The 21537-nt window shown below is 35.0% G+C and overlaps 2 protein-coding genes across 3 annotated transcripts; both read right to left on the bottom strand.

The window, feature by feature from the left end:
- Positions 1-1688: 1688 nt before the first annotated feature.
- Positions 1689-9195, bottom strand: LOC132176303 (transcription initiation factor IIF subunit alpha). The gene is made up of 10 exons (XM_059588470.2): positions 9008-9195; positions 8661-8839; positions 7911-8069; positions 6892-7037; positions 6289-6659; positions 4747-4862; positions 3600-3734; positions 3142-3360; positions 2783-3001; positions 1689-1933 (listed from the first exon to the last, which is right to left on the bottom strand). The coding sequence occupies exons 2-10, from the start codon at positions 8829-8831 to the stop codon at positions 1838-1840; spliced, it is 1632 nt and encodes a 543-aa protein (XP_059444453.1). The 5' UTR covers positions 8832-8839; positions 9008-9195; the 3' UTR covers positions 1689-1837.
- Positions 9196-15864: 6669 nt separating this feature from the next.
- On the bottom strand, positions 15865-21074 carry LOC132176173 (uncharacterized). Of its 2 annotated transcripts, none has more exons than XM_059588305.2 (11): positions 20965-21074; positions 20519-20857; positions 19762-20111; positions 19223-19467; positions 18771-18855; positions 18469-18654; positions 18222-18386; positions 17906-18124; positions 16616-16787; positions 16331-16502; positions 15865-16242 (listed from the first exon to the last, which is right to left on the bottom strand). In XM_059588305.2, exons 3-11 carry the CDS (start codon positions 20107-20109, stop codon positions 16149-16151), a joined length of 1686 nt encoding a protein of 561 aa, XP_059444288.1. In that variant the 5' UTR covers positions 20110-20111; positions 20519-20857; positions 20965-21074; the 3' UTR covers positions 15865-16148. The 2 variants fall into 2 exon arrangements, with proteins under 2 accessions (XP_059444288.1, XP_059444289.1); XM_059588306.2 differs by having other exon boundaries at positions 20519-20647.
- Positions 21075-21537: the final 463 nt, after the last annotated feature.

The raw sequence follows: 21537 nt of genomic DNA, 5'->3' as shown, positions 1-21537 counted from the left end.
ACTTTAGTCCTCCTTATAGCATTACTCATCGTGTGAGAGCATATTTTTTAAAAATTACCATTTGAAAATGTAGAAAAATACGTGTTTTCAAATTAGAGACAATGAGTGCGTTTTTAAAAATTGAGATTTTAAATGCGCGCTTAACTGCATTTTTTAAAAATAATGTCTTTAAATTGCACATTTTAAAATCACTATTTTTAAATTGTAGGTTTTGAAATTGCAAATTCAAATGGACCAAAGATGATCAATTATTTTAAAAACAATTGATTAATGCCAACAAAAAGTAAAGCATTATCTAACCCTTTTTTTAATTTCAAAATTGACTTCCATGATCTCATTATGATAACGTTGATCATCACATTAAAAAAAAAAAAAAAAAAAAATGTATTAATCTATTATTGGCTAGTCGGGTTTTATGTCCTTTTTGTGGTTTTGTAGTGGTGGCCTCACGACACTTTGTACTGCTCCCCTGGTATTTATTTATTTTTTATTTTTTATTTTTTTTTATGGCTAGCAACTAGTTACACGTGGAGGTGCTGCCGGAGGGAGAACTGAAATCCCAAAAGTTGCCAGGTCAGGGGACTCCGTTAGGCCGTGGCTGCTGGGCCCACTTGTGGTTCAGCCCATCTCATTGGGAGTTTTATCTTTTTAGCCGTTGCATACATTTGCTATATGAGGGCTACTAGACATCCCAACACTTTTTTTTTTTTTTTTTTTTTAAATTCCATTTCTCTGGGCCCACTTGTGGTTCAGCCCATCTCATTGGGAGCTTTATCTTCTTAGCCGTTGGATACATTTGCTATATGAGGGCTACTAGACATCCCAACACTTTTTTTTTTAAATTCCATTTCTCATATGTTCTGGACCCACATTCATTTAACAATATATATATATATATATATATATATATATATATATATATATATAAACTTATTTATTTCTTGAATTGACCAGATCATTTAGAAAAATGAATTTGAGAAAAAGTGTTAGGATGTCTAGTATTATCCTTGCTATATTGTGTTAGGTGTTTGATTCGGTACTAGTAAATGACGAAGGAAAAGGACAAGACTCGGGAGTTTTATTTGGATTCCTCATGTAGTAATTTCAAATTAGCAAATGACGAATTGAAAAGGAAGACTCGTGAGTTTTATGTGGGTTCCTCATGTAGTAATTTCAAAAGTTGGTACTTATTATCAGTGTGGGACTTGCTTATTATCGATTACAAATAATAATATAATAATATTAGCCTTTGGAGCCTGGATTTGTTTTTAATTTATGCATCATAAGGTGTATTAATTCTGCAAAACGTTATGGGATAAGCCATAATTTCTAGTCAGGAGAGTTTTTGTACATGTACGCTTGATGCAAAAGACGAATAACGAGTTTAAAAGGCAGTTAATAAAAAAACATGATTTTAAAATCAAGTTAAAATTGACTTCTAAAACAGCACTCCCTTGTTTGCAGTTTGAAAACATAAAACTTTTTATCTATCTTTTTTTTGTTTTTTTCAAATACAAGGTATTTTTCGCAATTTTATTTTAAAACAGACATTTGACCAGCTAAATTGCTGGACCAAACACACTCGACACTTGACAGTCTTCAGGTCCTTTTGCTTTAGTAATTTCAAGGTATGCAATTTGAAAACATAACGATTTAAAAATATGGACTTTTAAAAATGTAATTACACGTTTAGCAAAATTGTAGTTTAACATATTTAAAATTATATAGTTTTAAATGTAATACAAAACAAACTCTAAAGTCTATATTTTTTCTTGTATCTTCGAAAAAACGAGGTTGGACACCAGCTGCAATGAAAAGCAGATGTACTGGGATCCAATCACCTGTCCCTCAAAACAACATGGCTTGACTTTGACCCATTCGTCCTCTGTATCTTCGAAATTTTCCTCAGGATGTCTGCAAAGGCTTTTTTGTCCTGCACAATACATACATATATATATTTTTATAAGTGAATTTCACTAGAATACAAAAAGGGTTATCTAAGTACATAAGAAATATACAAGAAAAATACATTTTCTTGTTCAGAAGCAGAAAAAAGAAAAGAAAAGGGAATACATTTGATACAATCGTCAAGTAGACATTTGATCAAAAAATGGGAATACATTTCAATATGAACGTTGACACCATATTGAACTCTGGTTGCATCAACAAGGAATCAAAAAGACATGTAAAAGATGAAAGAGCAATGTTTTAAAAAACCGTACCATTTAGAGGCCCCAAAAAGCGATCATGATCAAAGAGTAATGTCACGAATACCTTAATTATTAATTTGAAAACTAAACAATATAACATAAATAGATGTGATGATATAAAAATAGATTGCAAAATAATTATTACATTAATAAATAGGGATGCCAAAATGTATATCTATGTCAAAATGTAGTGGACTCCATATATGTTCCACCAACACCCAGTGTGTTGAATTCAGGACAAAAGAGGTAAAACACAGTAAATATAGCAAAAACAATACTTTTAGTAAAAAAATATGGCATAAAAAGTGCACTTCCACTACCTGAAACTTGTATTACTTCTTTTTATTTTTTATTTTTCAAATAAAGATGTAACTGAGTTGGACTGGGGCACTGGGCTTATTATAAAACCTGTCCATGGGCTCATAAGTCAGTGATCGACATGGCCCAAGACAGGTTCAACGAGTTATGGTCTAAAGAGGGGTGTTCCCCAGACCAGAAAAAGAGGAAGTTACCACTTTGATCAGTTCAACCGCCCCATTTGGTACAAGTTTTAAGACACTGAAAGAGCATACCTCCGGGGATCTTAGTCTAGCCTTAAAATTAGCAACAAGATCCTGCGTCGTCACTGGTGTCTTTTGCATTAAAACAGCCCTGATTTCTTCTTCGGTGACAGGCCCAGCAGATGATGTTGACACAATTTTCGATGATGATGATGATGGTGGTATGCCTTTTGACGGCACACTACTCTTAGAAGCAGGCACAGTTTCTTCTTTCAAAGAAGGTTTTAATTCCTGATTCCAATAAACACATTAAAATTACAATGAAAGACAATTCCACTAAAATAGAGGGAGCCCTAAAATACCAAAGGGGATTAATGATTTGAATAAAAACTTGATGCAAAATAAAGCACCTTCATAAAGGACAGTCTTACATTTTCTGTCTTCACCTTCTTTGAAGGTGCACCATTAGATGCTTTTGCATCTTCGCCATTTAATTTTCTCTTCGCCTTTGCAGACTTAGAGGTTGATGGGGTTCCCCGAGCAGATCCAGAAGGCACCGTTTTGACAGGGCTGATTTCAGAAGGTTCCTCTTTGGGTGCATCCTTCTGCTTTGGAGCTAGCACAGGAGAAAGGCCAATCTCATCTTCCATCTGGATAAAGCAAATACAAAAAGCTCCATTAGTGGAGAGGAAAATGCGAGTCTTATGAATGTCCAAGTACAAAACCACTTCACACTTTACTAAAAAGGAAAGAAAATGCCTCATCATCGTTCAAAATGCACTAAATGGTTCATTGCTACAGTCCCACAACATCTATCACCAAATCGTTAATAATGTACTTGAGTTGTAACATAGAAAGGTACTACAATTAAGCATCAAACTAAACTTACATCATCGTCGTCATCATCATCCTCAACATCTGAATCATTAAGCCCACCAGCTCGCCCAAGCAGCTTCTTCAACTCTTTTCCAGATTTGCTCAGTCCCCCCTCCTCTTCATTATCTTCATCCTCGTCATCTTCATCCTGCAAGAACATGTAAAAACATTGTTGTTCTGGAAATTTGTTTGTAGTCCAAAATGAAGAAGCCACAACTTCAGTAATCAACATGCACAGGGCAAAGAATGAGATTCAAGTACTAGCTCTAGCACCAGAAACACAACATTGAAGCAAGTGAAATGGCATTTATAAAGGACCAAATATAAATTAGCCAAACCTGAACAAAGGAATCATGGCTGAGTTTGTATAGCAGTATTAGAGGCACAAATTACACGAGGAAAGCCATGCTAGACCCAAGACCATATTGACTATGCAGCATAATGATAGGCTGCTTAACATTTTTATTTCAACAAATTACTAATTGGGTTGATGTATGTAAATTTCACAAATCAATTTTCAAAAATACCACCAACCAATTTATTAGCTGATAGTTAGCATTAGCAACAAGCATAATGAGCCTATAATTTTTTGAAGAAAATTCCCATGGGAGTTAGTTTCTACTTATTCCACAAATTGTAACTGGATATTATAGCAAGAATTGCATTAAAAAAATATATCAGGAAAGAGTGTACATGTTGGTGGAAGAGTACATGTATTGCTTTCAGTGAAGAAGCCCAACATACCAGAAAAGATAAGTAAACCTTCAAAGATTACACCTTGCTTACTACACCCACAAATAAATAGGCAAAGCACTAAAATCAGAAAATATTTTAGAATGAGATACACCCTTCGTTAAAAATCTAGGCTTAGTTGAGTTCAGTTGTAAATCCATCCTTAGTTGATAGCTTGTTTAATAGTCTCCATGCTATATGCCTTCTGGAAACTCTATCTATCAAGAAAATATGTTCTTCCCTTCCTATTATTATAAGAGTAAATGGCAACCAACATGCATATAGCTAAGGTCAGAAATTTTTTAGAATATTAGGTATATCAGCTTCAGGCCCAGTAAACGTTTAGCAAAGCACATATTCAATATTATAATAATTTTCCAGCAGGGTTGTTCCAAATTGGCCTGTAATAAAAAGGCACACAAACAAACCTGCTTAATTTCTGGAGGAGCAGGAACTTCAGGGACCAATTCTTCCCTTTCCTCAGGATTATTACCAACGGCTTCATCATCATCAGTGAAAATTTCTTCATGCTCCCAATCATCACCTGGTATTTATTGATGGAGAAATATGTACCATAAACACAGATATGATTAATAATGGAAGTCATCAGGTTTCTTCAATTATTACTAGAACAGAAGCTTTCTCAACACAATAAAAATTATGTAATAGAACATGTAACCTATATTCCTCACAAATTAAGACCCACATTTTCTCGCTTTTACACCATTCCACATAAAGCAGAATATACAAGGGCTAGAAATAGGATAAAATTGGTGCAGAACAAAAAGCAACCAACTGATGACATGCACTATCTTCAAGGATAATCATACTATGGTATAGATAATATACAGTATAAGTGTGAAATAAATTCATCATATAATTTACTCCCAACTAGAAAGATAAGCCACAATAACTCTGTTTTTGTATTCTCTCTATCAGAGGCTTTCACAAAAAGTGCAAATTACATTAAAAAGAAAATGACAATAGGCTTCAATAAAATTCACTGCTCAACTCTCTATCTCAGGCATATCTTTTTTCCTTTAATTAGTAACAAAAATTATTATCATAAAACAGAAAAAAAAAAAAAAAAGTAACACCCAACAAAGAATAAGAACACTTCAAGAAATTCAAAAAAAAGTAGAGATGCGAGAGTAGTTGTAGGCATCTATCCAAAAAAGAATCACAAAAAACACTGACCAAAGCAAACCTCAGGAAGATAGATTTAAGAGAGTTTCCATCAAGTTCTACATCATTAGAAATACAATTATTCCTCTTCTGCTAAATCATTTACATAAAACAAACAGGAACCGCCTTCCAAGTTACACCATTCTCATGATGACCAAAATACCCTTTCCAACATGAAGACACCCACCTCAGTCCTTGGCATCACCCACTACATCCCAAATAAAAATTACACGGCCCCAACTCCTTCACAACTATACAATGTAGAAGGAGATGGCTTACTGTTTCACCAACATTCTTGCACATGCACCGGTAATTATCTTACTTCTCTTCCAAGGGTTGTAAACTGTCAAGATTTTCCTCAAAGCAGCGGTGCATTAAAAAAATGCTACTTATTCATGGTACCTTGACACCCAAAATGCTATCTAGGGTTTTTCTTGAAATCATAGACATCAACAAATACAAAAAAAAAACAAGTAACTTTCTGAAAAGTATGGGTAATAGAAAAACTATTCAAAAAACGTTACACATAGAAACGCCCTCAGCACCTATTAGTTCAGTTACTTTTTTATTTAAGGGGAAAAAAAAAAAAACTAACATCTCTACTCTTATATGTTATATTTTCCAGGAGAGTAGGACCAAATTAATCTGAGCAATATATTTGGTTTTTTTGGCACGTAATACATCACTTGGGTGTCATGACACAAAATGGACAAGAAATGAAGAAAATAATCCATGGTGACATCTTCTTTAGATGAAAACAAGGTACAGTAAAGACAAGTGCTTACCCTTCTCAATATCATCATCATCCAAATCATGATCACCACCCCTCGGACCTTCCTCATCATCGTCACCACTTCTCTTGTTAAGTCCCAATCTATTCTTCCTTGCTGCCTCTTCTTCTTCAACCTCCTCCCCTCTATCTGAAACATTACCTTCCTCATCATCACCAGTTGTTTTTCTACGCCCTCTCCCACCACCCACAACACTATCCTTGTCATCAATCCTCTCCACTTCACCAAATGCAGCAGCTCCATTATTTGCAGCTTTCATCATCCATCTTTCATATCCATCTGCAGTCTTTTTCCTGTTCTTCATCTTTTCTTCTGCTTCCTCCAGCGTAAGTTGTTTATATTGTGCAACCTTGTTAAAGTTGTACCTAAAGATTGAGCAGGTCAAACAACCATCGCAAGAAATAAGCAAGAGTTCACATTAAAATTGACATTCAAATACCAACTTTCCCATATATATGAAACTAGTTACTCTATAATAAACAATTTAAATATAGATTCTCAAGTAATATTTCAAAAAAGGGGGAAAAAAAAGATCTTTCAGCTAAAAAAAAATGTCCATATAGATAAGACTTATTGCAAATGTTAGGTTGTGCATACCAAGAACCAGCAGGAATAGCAACAAACTCCTTCCCATGCATCATTAGTAGGTAGTATGTAGCAGATTGTGCACCTTCAAGCTGACCTTGGTACTGAGATTGCCCTGTTTCATCCTCCAATAGCCATGGTTTATTCTTGTACTTCTCCTATGTAGAGCAATAATAAATTAATGAGACTAAATGACTGAGAAGCCAATGAGATGGGCAGAGTAGCATTTTGATCTGACTTCTAAACAGGAGCAAATAAACTTTATATGGTATCTGTTTTGCCATCAAGGTAAAGTTCATTTAATCCACAGGTGTTGATCTTAGATTTTACCATAGCATGTGCCAGCACGGGAGGAATTGCATTTTATGAATAGCACTTTTTTCCTTCAACTCTCACATAATGCTAAGTTCTCAGACGTTTTAAAAGTAAATTAGCATTTCTCTTAGTGAAACAATATGCTGTGTTTTATCTATTTCAGATATTGCTGTCCCCCCACCAAGGAGCTTTAGCTCAAATGGTACTTCCTCCATTTGTAGCAAGGTGGAGGGTGATGTTGTAAGTTCATGTCCCATCAGGTGCATGTGTTAACTTACCAATAAGAAAATGTTGTGTCCCCAGACTTTTCAGATGTAAATTTAGCTGTTTTTCATACCTTCTGTTACATATTTTACTCTAACAATTTTTAATCCTATCTTAAACCTGAAAGACAATCTCCTGGTTACAGTATATTCCCATTTTAAATAGAGATATCTTGTAAGGGTGAAAAGATAAAAAGCGTACATATGGTTCATCCCAAATCAGTTAAAACAAAATAATAAACCAAAACTAGCTTCAAAACGGAGACATAAATTTATGTATATGGTTTCCAACTTCTACACCACGAAAAGCTAAACTAGACCAGGCACTACTAGAATATCACCATTAGATTACTATACAATCATTACAATTCTGAGAAGTCCAATTCCCAATACTACAAATGAAAGGGTAGAAACAAGCAAACAATACACAATAAGTAAGGATGAACTTTATACCCGCAAGGCATCAGTAAGTTGGCGTCCTTGTAGCCCTTCTTTATGGAGAGACCATTTATTCTCAGCAGTCTTCTTCTTAGAAAAATTTGGCAACCCAGTCACAAATCTACCAATAAAGTAATTCTTGTCGCTGCTAGAACTTGCACGAACATTGTATTCCTATTATGAAAACACATAAAAGAGCATACAAACATTCAGCTTACAACTAAAGCAGAATCTAATCTGTAAAGTACTTTAAATCAATAACAGAACACATTAGAGACCCTGCAGATACGCTTGTCTAAATATAGTCAGAATAACAGTAAAACCTACTAATGTTCACATAAAATATGAATCTCTTCACCTACTGACCAGTCGTTATACCAAAGGAAAAAACCCTAACATATCCTCACTCTTTTTTTTTTTTTTTTTTTTTTTTCTTCTTAATAAACTTAGAGCAAGAGCTTGGATAAACTCCCCCCGAGAAAAAGTTAATTACTTATAAACTCGAAACACTCCCATAGAAAAAGTTCCTCACTAGCATCAGAATTCTGTTTCAGAGAACAAAACCTGATTACAATTGGATCAAGCAAATTATCAATGTGCTTTTTGCCAATACCAACAAATTAAATTAAGCTTCGAAATGTGTTCATAATCAATAAGACAACCATACATGTACAGATACATACAAATACAGAGAAATACATATACACACCTACATATAAATATAACTACATGAGAGCGAGCGAGCGAGAGAAAGAGAGACTGAACTCGAATCAAGCGATTGACGGTGGCGCCACAGTCGTAGCACTTGCCACGGTTCTCGGCCATGGTTTTTCCACAGGTCAAGCACAGAGTCATGTGCTTGCAATTGCTTCCGTACAAGTCCGAGGTCGATCCACATCCACTGCACGACGACTTCAACATCAGATCGCACGACATCTTCCCTCCTTCAAAATCGGCATCAACAACAAAGAAAATTTTCCAGGAAAAAAAAAAAAAAAAAAAAAAATTCAGAGAATATCATAAAATTATGACCACTAGGGTTTCAAAAAAGAGAGCGTGAGTGGATGATCAATAACCTAGCATGCGATATTTAATTAATCAAACTTAATTACCTTCAGCTTGATTGAGAAGAGAAATCAACGAGGGTTGTAATTATGAATTTTGCAAGTTTTAATTGGTTTCCATTAGTGAGAGTCGTTTTAGGTATCTGATTCGATTCGGTTAAAGCGAGGTTCTGGTTTCGGTGGATGGAGAAGAAAACGTGCGGGAGAGAAGAAAAGAACCGAAGAGGTAGCTAATAAATTACTGCACGGGTTTGTAGTTTTTTTTTTTTTTAGTACATAAGAAAGAAACTACAAATTAGAGCATCTCTACCTAGTTAAAAAGCATAATTCTCTATTTTAGTTACTCATTTTTTAATACTAACTCCAATAAATTCTTTATTTTATTAACTATTATTTTTTAATCTTTTGTTTTTTTTTTTTTTTTTGATCCACGACCGCTTTTGCATCATCTTGTAAATTGCAATAGAATTGATTCACGCAGCATACCTGTGTGTTATTTTTATTTTTCCATTTTTAGTTTGTCAATTATATGCATGCTATTCAATTTTTTTGGGGGAGTTTTTAATGATTTAAAATACTTGAATTTGTATCATAAATTCATGAACAGAGAAGAGAGAGAAACGTTGAGGGGGGAGAGAAGAGAGAGAAGAGACAGAAAATAATGTGGAGATAATATTATATTCAATAATTTAGTGTGCTACAGTGAATAACAATATGAAGCTATTCACTGTAGCAGTTAAAGTAAAATAGCTAATATAAAGCTATTCTGTTGGAGCAAAAAAAAGGACAAAAATCACTAAATGTAGCTAATATCTCCCTTTTAACTATACTGCTAGAGATGCTCTTAGTGAACTACAACAATAGGCACCCCAAACAAAAAGCCCCTAAACCACCATATTAGATTGGGTAAATAGAAAGAAAAGAAAAAAAAAAAAAAAAAAAAGATAATATATCAAATGAATAACGCGGGCATATGATTTCTTGACACAAAGACCAATAATTAAGGCAATAATATATGGTGTGTCAAAGATGACAACCAAAAAGTCTAGAAAAGAGAACAAAACTATAGAAGTTTTACAATCCTATCCAAACCCCAAAGGACGGACATGAACAAACGGTGATAGGGAATCTTAAAAACAAAGAAAATAACAACATAGAAACAAAAACAAGACTAAAGCCTAGAACAAACGACAAGCAAATAACATAAAAATGAAATAAATAGTACAAAACAGTAAGTTCATTGGCTGAAAGGGCAGAGCAAGGCCACAAGGTGGCTGTTGTAGACCAGCGTGTGTAGGCCACATACTGGTGCTTGGCCTGCATGGAGGCCATGCGCCAATAGTGGCTGCCAAAAAGCAACAGCTAGAACCAAGGGACTGAGAAAGATGGTAGAGCGGAGGAGGTATGTCTTCACGCGTTGGCGCGTATTGAACATGCTCCGGCGCGTGGTGGCTGAATGGTGATGGAGCTGGCGACGATAGGTAGCGGAGAGGCCTAGGAGTTCGGTGAGGTGGCATGTGTGAGGTTGTAGCTTCATGAAATGGACATATCTGATTTTGAAAAAACCAAATCCAAAGATTTCAAAGAGAAGCCGGAACTGAGACTTGGAGCGGATGGAGAAGGCGGTGACTAGACCATCTACGGAGGAGGATGAGACGACAGAGCTGTTGGTGCAGGATAAATTGCCATGGTGATGGATAAGGCCTCCTATAAGGCAAGACCGACCACCTCATAGGAGGTATTTGGAGCCTCATAGGAGGCAGGAAAGGGAGAGGGAGGGAAGGGAAAGGGGATCAGAGGGGAGAGGGAGGGACTTCCTCCTTCCATGGTTGCCTGGGAACGAAGGAGAGATTTTGCTTAAGGTAAGAGAAGAGAGTGTTTTCCTTTTTGTTGTTGAAAGTTTTTATTCACGGGTTTGTAGTTTTACTGACGGTTAATTAGCTTTTTAGTACTTAGGTTTAGGTTTTCACATTTTTTATATTTTTTACCTATGTTTTAAATCATATTACAGATAGTACTTCACTTATGGGTAAATACTAATTTAGTACTTCTGTTACCATTCTGTCAGTCAAACTAACGAATTACTGTGGGAGTGGTTTCGACCACCCTGTGGCCCGCTTGGGAGTGGTCAAACCATTCCTAAGGCCCTTAAAGGTGGCTGAACCATTCAACCACCCCCTTAGAGGCCATGAAGGTGGTCAAACCACCCTCAAACCGGCTGAAAGGGTGATAGAAACCACTCCCATTGCGGTCAATTAGTTTGGTTAACGAAACGGTGGCAGAAGTACTAAATTGGTATTTACCCAAAAATCAAGTACCATATGTGATCAAAATTAAAACATAGGGAAAAAAAATAAAAATGTGAAAACTTAAAAAAAAAAAAAAAAAAAACATTTTCTAATTTAAAGTGGCACGCTAAACATTAAATTCTTTATATTTTTATTTTAATAAATATATTTTTTATTCTTTTTAATTCTTTCATTGTTCTTGATAAGCGAAAGAGAAGGAAAAACGAATATCTAGGCTTAAAAGAGTATATAACTTTCACTCTCTAGCTCTTGATATTTGTATAGATTGTTAAATTTGAAATGAAAAAGAAGTTCAATGCCCCTTTTTGTGAGTTTTCTCAGATTTTTAGAAAAAATTGAAATTTGAAGAGCTCACTAAGAATGCTTAAGATGCATTTTTTGTTGTAATTTTGCATACTATAAGTGTGATTTTAAAATAAATAAAAAATTGTAGCGAATGGGTGTGTGTTTTTTAAAAATTTCAATTTGAAAATGTAAAAGATATGCATTTTCAAATTATAGACAATGGTTGTGTTTTCAAATTGCATGCATGGATGTGTTTTTAAAAACGCACTTGTTTAATAGCTAAAGTAGGATTTTAAAGACCAAATTGCTATTTTACCCATGCTTTTAAATCTCACGTTTTAAAATTGCTATTTTTATAATTTTATTTTAAAATAATTAATTATTAGAAAAGTTAAATAAATAAATAAAAGAGTAATTCTATATACCAAATTTTTATCCTACAATATTGACGTGGTAGTTTCAATAAATTATTGAATATATATTTTTTAACCATGAATGATCCAATACTTATTTTGAGTGCCTTGTCAATATTATGAAATAAAAATCTAGTTTCTAGCCCAACTATAGGTAGGAATGGGGTTTGGTGTAGGCCATGACACCCCCCAAACCCCACCCCCCCCCTCCCAAAAAAAAAAAAAAAAAAAAAAATTTACAAGTCCTACCAACTAAATTTTTTTTGGCATTTAGTCAGAAGTATTATGGACAAGAGCTAAGGCATAATAAGCTTAGGAAAAAAAAAAGGCTAAAGCATAAGTTTATTTATTTTTTTTTATTATCTAAAGTGGTGGTTCAATAACCCAAAGAAATCCCCAAAGTGATTAGGTACACACTAGGGTATAAACTAGAAGAAATAAAGAAAAGAAAAAATTAAAGACCCAGATTTAAAATTACACAAAGAAGAAGCAACAACCATAAGATGAAAACAGAGTGAGTTTAAACTGTGTTTAAGATATGTTTAAGATAAAAACAAATTACTTTGTACTACTTATGTGTTGCAAATTGTGTTTTTTTTTTTTTTTTTTCTCATTTTTTGTTTGTTTGGAAAATTAAATCAGTATAAGAAAGTAAGCTCTAAATTTCAAATTTTAAGGTTATTGATTGTGGACTTGTGTTTGCTTAGGGTTAGAATGGTAATGAGATGTACAACAAAATGCTCAAGAGTGAGTATGGCCAAATCTCAAATGGGCAACCAGCTTAATGGGTACTTCATATTTTGAAAATGTTTTGGTAAAGCTTTCACACATATTTCTTTGCAAAAGCCAAGTATGTTTTGAAAAAGTTTTAAATCCTTCTTTTATTGCTTTGAGTTGCGTGATAGCATGATAATTGCCTTGCATGTGTTTGCTTAGTAGCCTAGAAAGAGATATATCAACCCTTAGATTGAATAGAAGCCTCAAAACACAATTTGAAGCTTTTGGCTGGAATACCTAACTCACTGGCCGAACGTACGCTCTCGAGGCCGTACGTACTACTAGGAGGTCCTGGCGTCTGCCCTTTAGCTCCACTTGTGCAACTTAGGTTCCAACAACCCTTTTGTTAGATAAGGGTTAGTACCAAACTCATAAAAGTCCTCTAGTACTACGCATAACGATGTGTCGTATTTCGTTATAGCAGGATTTTTGCAATGTCAGAGGACTCGAACGAGCGCACGAGGTAAGTAAACATTTATGAATACTTTTTTTAAAAACATGGGATATGTTAACTGATTGACCACACGTATGATATGAGCATGTCTACTTTTTGTAATAACTGGTAATTTCTTTAATAACTAGTTGATAATATGCATTGTATGACATGGTACACCAGTACGTGTGGAATAATGGCCATGAGCTTACTATATAAACTATATTTTATGGTCAAATGTGTGTGTATGGGCCTTGGATTCAATGATTTTTGTGACCGGCGTAGCCATTGCGAAATGGTTGGTCATTACAAGATAGACATCATTAGTAGCGTGGGTCACTTGAGGTCGGACTTGGTCGGACTACTAGTGGTAAACGGTAGCGTACAATGGGTAGGTCACTGGCATTGTATTACAGGTCCCTCGGGACAGTGCCAACCCTACTAAAAGGGTAATATTTCGGGTAGACCATACATGAGAGTTATGACCTATAAAACATTAGTTTTTCTGTATTAAAACATTTAGGCTATTGCCGCCGGGAGTACATCACTCTTTTATTAACCAAACAAGACTTTTATGGTATATTAAAGGAGACAACACATCCTTTTAAATGTTTGCTAGAACTGCACGTTTATTTCTGCTTAAATTGGCTCATATCATACCCAATTGTAAGGTTTACTTACTAAGTTGTTAGACTTACGTTGTTATTATTCTTATAGGAAACATATTTCCAGAACTCAAGAGTGGCACGATTGCCACTACGGACTTTGCTTAGGATTCTCATGTTGTTATCAGGTTTGCTTTGCATTATTGTTAGTTACTCTATGTCTTAAATTTCGATAAATATACTTGTCACTTTAGTGGTTAATAGTTTCTCAGATTTATTTCATCTTCCTATGCATTAACTTTGATACTGCTTAGAGGAGTGATTCCTCATTTAGCCACAAGTTGGTTTAACTGGGGTAATTTCCAATAACCTTGCCAGGCAGGCCAAGGTTAGTTTTAGGGGTGTTACAAGATTGCAGCATGCTATATAGGTTATATTGCTATTAGACTAATTTAGTAGTATACTAGTAATGATATGCACGGACCACCCGTTTAGTATACTTTTAGTAATTTAGTAAATAGTATATACTTAAAAAAAAAAAAATGTCATAAGTTAATAGTTATTATTAAGTTTAAGTTATTAACATATAATATTCATCAATTCTTAATTATGTGATCATTAAAATTATGTTAATAGTTAGTACTCGTGAGCTCTAAACGAGCCGGGCGATTCATGACTTCAATGAGTCGAATTCACGAGCCCCCGTCGAGTTTAATTGAATGAGCCAGGTATGTATCATTAGTTAATTGAGCGAGTTTCAACAGTAACGAGCGAGCTTGTACAATATCGAGCTCGAGTTTGAGTCGAGTTTAACCGAGCGAGTATTGAGCGAGCTGTCGATTGTGTCAACTTATTTAAAGCCCTACTTACACCATTTCAAAAGTTAAACAAAAAATTTTCCTAAAATTGTATTATGTTTTGTTTCGATTAAATTAGAATCGGAGAATATCCAATTAGTTATATTAGAGAGATATTTTTGTTTTCTCAAAAAGTAAAAAAGACAAAAATACCCCTCATATATAATTAACTGGATATTCTCCGCTTCATTTGAATTGGAGAGGATCCTATTCAGTTTTGTTTTAAAAATCATAAAAATTAAACTCTTAACTCATAATTATTCTCCTTTACTTAAAAAAAAAAAAAAAAAAAACTCTTTAACTTTATTTATATATTAATATTTAATTTCTTAACACTATTCTCCTATATAATAACAATACTTTTCACTTAAAATAATAATAATAATAATAAAAACAATACTTTTGAATCGTGCCCATAAATTGTCTCTTCTATGGTTTTTTTTTTTTAATTATTTTTTCTAATCGAAAAAGGAAAGGGTTATAAGAGAGGATCCTTATCACTCTTGATCTGAAAGAAAGAAGTGAGTGATCCTAAAAACGAAAATGAGGTGGGTTCTCCAACAATGCGACAATAATTACACAAGGTAGATTTTCATCAAAAAAAAAAAAAAAAATTACAATAGGTAAGAAATGGGTCAAACAACCGACCCGGTCCTTTCAAAGGACCGCTCAAGGCGGTTACAGAAACAAAAGGGGTACGAACTAAGTCTGAACCCCCGCTAGAAACCAGCAACAACTACTGGAAAGTGATTGAAGCTAAAGGGGCCGTGAAATGATGCTTTAAAGGGAAAGAGCCGTTTTCTTCAAATTTTAAAGGACCGCATCTTAAATTCACCCTTCATCCCATTTTTTCCCATCCTTTGTTTTAGATGATATGCTACATTGATCATTCATATACAAAGGATTACCATTCATCTACTATCCCCTATTCTATTCATTTCTCTCTCCTCTAACAACTTAATAAAATAAGTAAATTTCTCCTCATTTCTCCATAATAGATAAAGAATAGAAAAATACTGTCCTACAAAATAAAGAATGAGGTGTATAACGTTTGAGAAAATTGGTTTTTCAAAATTTGAAGATTTTGAAGGATATATTGTTAATGCTCTTAAGGGCCTAATCATTGATCAAAAAGTCTTAAGACGGTTGGATACTGATAAATTAAGAGTTATAGTCTTAGGATCGTTAGTCATTGCAAACAAATAGTAAACACTAACATACAAGTGTGAAAAATTCTAACACTAGAATATTTAGCCTTTAGAATTCTTCTAAAAAATGTATGGATGGTTTTTACAGTCAAAACTTTGGGAGACCAAAAGATGATGATTGCCTTTACTTTTCCTTCAGTCAGGCAGCTTCCTCCATATTGACAAATCAACCACTTCAAAAGATCAATAATTTCAACCCTCTCTTATCATGTTTCACCACCTGTGTTGAAAAATAAATTACGGTTATCTCAACTCAATACACGGCCACTACACATTCAACCATGGGACTTGGAAGTCCAATATTACTGCTGCTGCTCATAAATCTGCATGTAGGCCTCAGAGAGTGCAACCATTTGAGGAAGTGTTTCTGAAACATGCAGATCCTGCATCTCATACCTGAAAATATTGAATGCCATAAGTGTCTGTTGCAATGCTTCTTACATTTTCATTCAAGGTTATGCAAATCGATGAAATATGGAGTTACCATAATTCTTCTGACTTCCGCTGTACAAATACCCGGTAGAACCCTTCGTCAGGTTTACCGTCATGAACAATATTAGCAATCAAATCATACTTCGACCGCAATTTCTCATTCTCCTTGGCCGTCAGCAAGGGTATGTAATCCTTCAACTCCAGGTTTTTCACAGGAAAGTTGACTGAGACAAAGACAACATCAGTTAGAACAAGGCACATGAACTGGCCAAGTTCCACATTATATGATAGAAATAGATTCATTATACAACTCACAGATATGGTAATGAAATCTTACCTAATGTAGGGTTCTTCTCCACAAAAAAGTTGTTCTTTGTAAATCGACGCATGTGAAGAATAATATACTGTGGCAATCTGGTAACGCGATATCTCATCCTTGCTATACGAGGACGGACAACTTCAGTGACAGTTTCACCATCAAACTTCTTCAGGATGTTGAAGAGTGGAACCTATAACAAAATCATAGGCATGATTTTGGTCCATGAGAAACACTATCAAAAAAATGCATATAAACCCACATTTTCTCTAGTACATATATCTATCAATGACTTCCAGTTGTGCATTGTTCCAAAAATAAACTGAAAAAAGGCCACTTTGGTTTGGATAATTGTATTCTTTGAACTAATGATGAGATGATTGCTGTTGCAGTTAATAATTCTTTTTTCTTTTTTTTTGGGCGGTAAGTCACACACACACCTAGTTGGTCTTGAGCCAATGATTTGACCATCCACCCTATTCTTAGAAGGGGAGGAAGTGCCATTTGTGCCAAAGCTCATTGCAATGTTACAATTAAACTGATGTCATGCAAATAAAATATAGATGTGAATCGATAGCAGCCCAAATTCTAGAACAAGGCCACTTCCGATATATCACCCAAAGGTCCCTTCTTTTTAATAAAACATTACTCCAATTCTCAGAATTAAAGACATGAAAATAGAAAATTCTTCAAATTTTTGTGATCACTCTTGAAAATTAAAGACATTGTTTACTGTGATCCTTGTCTTTTGAACTAAACAGGGCCATAAAAGAACTGGCCAATTTCAAGCAGCTCTTGTATGGAACCAAAGTGGTGTAGAATGCTGCAAATGTAAATCAAAAGTAAAAAAAATAAAATAAAATAAAATAAAATAGAGGTAAACTTTCTCTAACTGAGCTATCCTTCTCATGTTACTTTCTGAGAACCAAACCGGGTCTTAAAAGAATTCTCCAACCATTGGCTCTCTCACTTTTTACATTATGCTAAAGTTGCTCCGAATGCTGCCTATGTAAATCAAGAGATAGAACCATATTTAACCCTTATCTCTCCATTCCCTGTCATCTTACTTTTTGGGAAGTAAAGAGGACATTGAAAGAATTTGCCAATTCCAACTTATTTTAAAATACTCTCTCTCATATCAAGTAGCCAATTCCATGTTATTTTAAAATACTCTCTCATATCTATCAATAATAAAAAAATAAAATAAAGCCTTAGTTGATTAGAACCCTTTAAACAAAATCTACTAAAGACAACAGAAAATACATATACCATTTACATTGCAACCAAACTAAAAAAGAAGTCAAAGTATACCTGGGGTATTATATTTTTCTCCATCACATCTTTGAAAAGAGGAGGTGGGGGCAAATCCAGTCCAAGCATTAGGAACGGCATTCTGGAAGTTTCTGCCACATCCGCATCATGTTTAATTCTACCATCTGTGAGTTTTGAAACAGCAATCTGGTCATCACTGCTTTCTTTCTTCTCAGTAACAGCCTTGTTATGGATCTCTTTCACAACCTCCAATTCGCCCTATCGAGTGTGTAGTAGATTCTATATAAGCACAAGTGAATAATCTCCAACTACTAACAACAAAGTGGACAGCAAAGAAGAGGGATGATATATACACCTGAAAGCAATCATAGATAATGCTTTTATTTTTCTTTGTTTTAAGATCAGCATGCAGTGTGTTTAGAAGCCATGACATGAATTCAACTGGGTCAGACTGCATGCCTATCCGAAACCGTTTTTTACTGGCTTTCATAACTGCCTGCAGAAACTCATGCGGGCTCACCTGTAAATAAATAAAAAATTGATAAATATGAATTTCATGTTCACGAACTATTAATGCAATGTGACAATCACTGGGATTAAACCTGTCCTTTAAAGTTCCGTGCATGCCAAATCTTCCGTGTGAGTTCTCCAAATCGATGAACAAGTGAAGATTTGCTGTGTTTATAATTTTCACGGATAAGAAAAAAATTTCTTAAAGGAGTAACTCTCATTAAAGATTGTATTGTGACATTCACAAAATCTGTCTCCTTGATGTTGTTAAGGCCCACCTGAAATTTGCCAAAATCATGATTAACACTTCAAAATGGTCAAAATAACATCTAATAACACCTCTAACAATAAAACAGAAATGCAATTTTGTATGAGAAAGGCCAAAGATAGGTACCATTCCTGGGAGGTAATCAGAACCATCAAGTGCCCTAGACCATTGCTTGTTCTTGTCAAGTAGTTCAACTTGTTCCTTAGTAAACCTGCATATAGGTTAGCCGGAGAAAAACAAAATAAAAATTAAGAGCTTATGATTACATAATTCTATAAACTCAAATCTTAAATAAAACATGGACAATAGCATGTGAATCAAAACATAGTATATCACTGAGAAAATGAAGCTGACCAATGTAATTTTTTTTTTCCAAGAGAAATTGTTATCCACATGGATCAAAGCACACATCCAATGAAAGTCAGAACATGAGCATGACCACATGCTAACACATATGTATCAAAGCACACATATCCAATGAGAGTCACAGCATGAGCACAGATGCACAGAGAAAGGTCGGGGACAACATGGAATAGAGATGAAATAAAATAAAAGCACTTGACCGAACATAAGCTCACCTTTGATTCAGAACATGCCGAATGTCATCTAATGAAGGGTCGTCAATTTCATATCCATCGGGAAGGCAATAAACCTGCTCAGTCCGAAGATTGATGTAAACATGATGCCCTGCTTCAAGGCTGTGAGTATATGCATGAGACTTTTTCCCTCTTCCTTGGTAGTACTTCCCACAGACCAAACATGCATACACATTCAAATTCGAGAGAGACACAGAGCAGAACTTCTCAAAATCAAAATCCAAAACCTGCAAAACATAGAAGAGCAATGGAACACACACAATGAAAATGCATTTATACAGATATATATGCCCCTAGTTAATATGGAGATACGTACAACTTTGACAGAGAAAGAGAAAAGATAAAAAAAACTGCTCAAAGTCAAAACTTAAAACCTCTAAAGCATAAACACATAACTCAAAAAAAGACACTTCTATGCATCGAGCAAAGCAATTACACAGACACACATGCAGAACTTACACATAGATATACACCAATAATGTTGTTAAATTATCTTTAGTATCCAAAGACGAGTTTTATACCTGTCGATTAACGGTATCAAGATAAGGACAGTCCCTCCGGCGCTCCACCTCACGGCTTCGCTTTCCTTGACTGTATGCTTGCTCATGTTGATCGTCATCGTCGTCATCATCATCATCATCTTGTTGACCACCTTCCTTTCTATCTCCATTTTGCTCAGCACGCCTATGCCTCTCATCTTCCTCCTCCTCGTCATCGTCATCATAATTCGCTAGTCCGGCAAGAGGATTCGCTATGGGAAGAGGAGGCGGTGAGGGAGATGACTCCTCCTCCATCACTTTCCGCCTCTTCGATTCTGAAGCAAACCCTTCCTCCTCCACCAAGTCATCATTCTCTCTCTTGGATTTCATTTCTGTTACAGTTTCACTTGGCTTATACAAACAAAATTTCACCAATCTGCCTATATCTACTAATATAAATTGCATTTCAGTGTCGTAATCTGAACCATTTAATTAAAAACTAACAGTTATAAAAGCTAATCATTCAAATGAATTCACAATATTCATCAAAGATCTTGAATTACTTCAAATGCATAAAATCTACTATGCCAGAAAAAAAAAAAAAAAAAAAAGAAAAAAGAAAAAAACAGTTACTAAAGATGAAGAACTAGTTGTTTCCAATTTATTCGAGAGCACAGCTACGTTTGGTTGCTAAGAAAACAAATCCCTAAAATCTCTAGGGTTTTGCGCTTAACAGGGCAACGAGAGCAACCAAACAAAAAATATATTTGATGAAATTGACGATAATTTATTGACGAACCTGAGAGTGATGCTGAGAAGCTAAATGTGAAGTTTCGGTCACCGGTAACTTGGAACAAGTGGCGAGTCGCGAATCGGATATGTTCGAGGGGAGCTCGAGAATGCTCTTCTCAACTGTGTAAGACAAAGCCTATAGACAGCGCCGAGTTACCCAATGAGAAATCGCCAGCTCGAAAAGAAATTAGATCACATTGACGGGTCATTCTCGCAAGAGATTTTGAACCCTCAAACTCATACCCAATCTAAGAAAACCCTCAAACTCATGCCCAATCTACAAACATAACCAATCTATCACAATCAAACCGCAATCTTCACTCTCAGCCTCACCCATATCCATCTCCTACAAGAAGGGGAAACAGGGGAGGGGATGTCCACAAAACGGCAGAGTGAGAGCGAGAGAGAGAGAGAGAGAGAGAGAGAGAGAGAGAGAAAGATAGAGGAGCTCACCTTGAGCACGACGGAGCAGCGGTCTGCAGAGAGAGAAGCCGTGTGGAACCGTGGTCTGCCGAGAGAGAGAGAGACAGAGAGAGAGAGAGAGCGGGGCTGTGGGAGAAAAAAAAAAATTAAGGGGAAAATTCAGTGGAAGTGTTTGCCAATGGCCCTCGAAAGGTACTCTTAAAGGGCCTCCCTCAATCAAAAAAAAAAAAAAAAAAAAATTTCACCTCAAAATTAATCTTTAACACTTCTACTTTTTATACCACATCAATCATTTTTATTATTATTATTTAAATAAAAAAATCACTACAAAATACATTTTTTACATTTTTCCTTATAAATATATATATATTTTTTTTTCACTTTTTCCCACAAAACATTTTCACTAAAACCAATCAAACACTTATTTCTAAAAAAAGCTACAGTACTGGCCCTGGAACAGTACCGTTCCCGGGCCATTGGCAAACAGGGCCAGTAAGTCTCCCAACTTCCAGCCGATTTGACAAATACTCTCTGAATTATCAAAACTCTCACTTAAGCCTCATGAACTTTGGTTTGCTCTCATTTTGGACAATTCTATTAGTT

Source organism: Corylus avellana, chromosome 3 (genome assembly GCF_965113065.1).
Source record: "Corylus avellana chromosome 3, dhCorAvel1.hap1.2, whole genome shotgun sequence".
NCBI lineage: Eukaryota > Viridiplantae > Streptophyta > Magnoliopsida > Fagales > Betulaceae > Corylus > Corylus avellana.
This window is presented reverse-complemented; position numbering and strand designations above follow the sequence as displayed.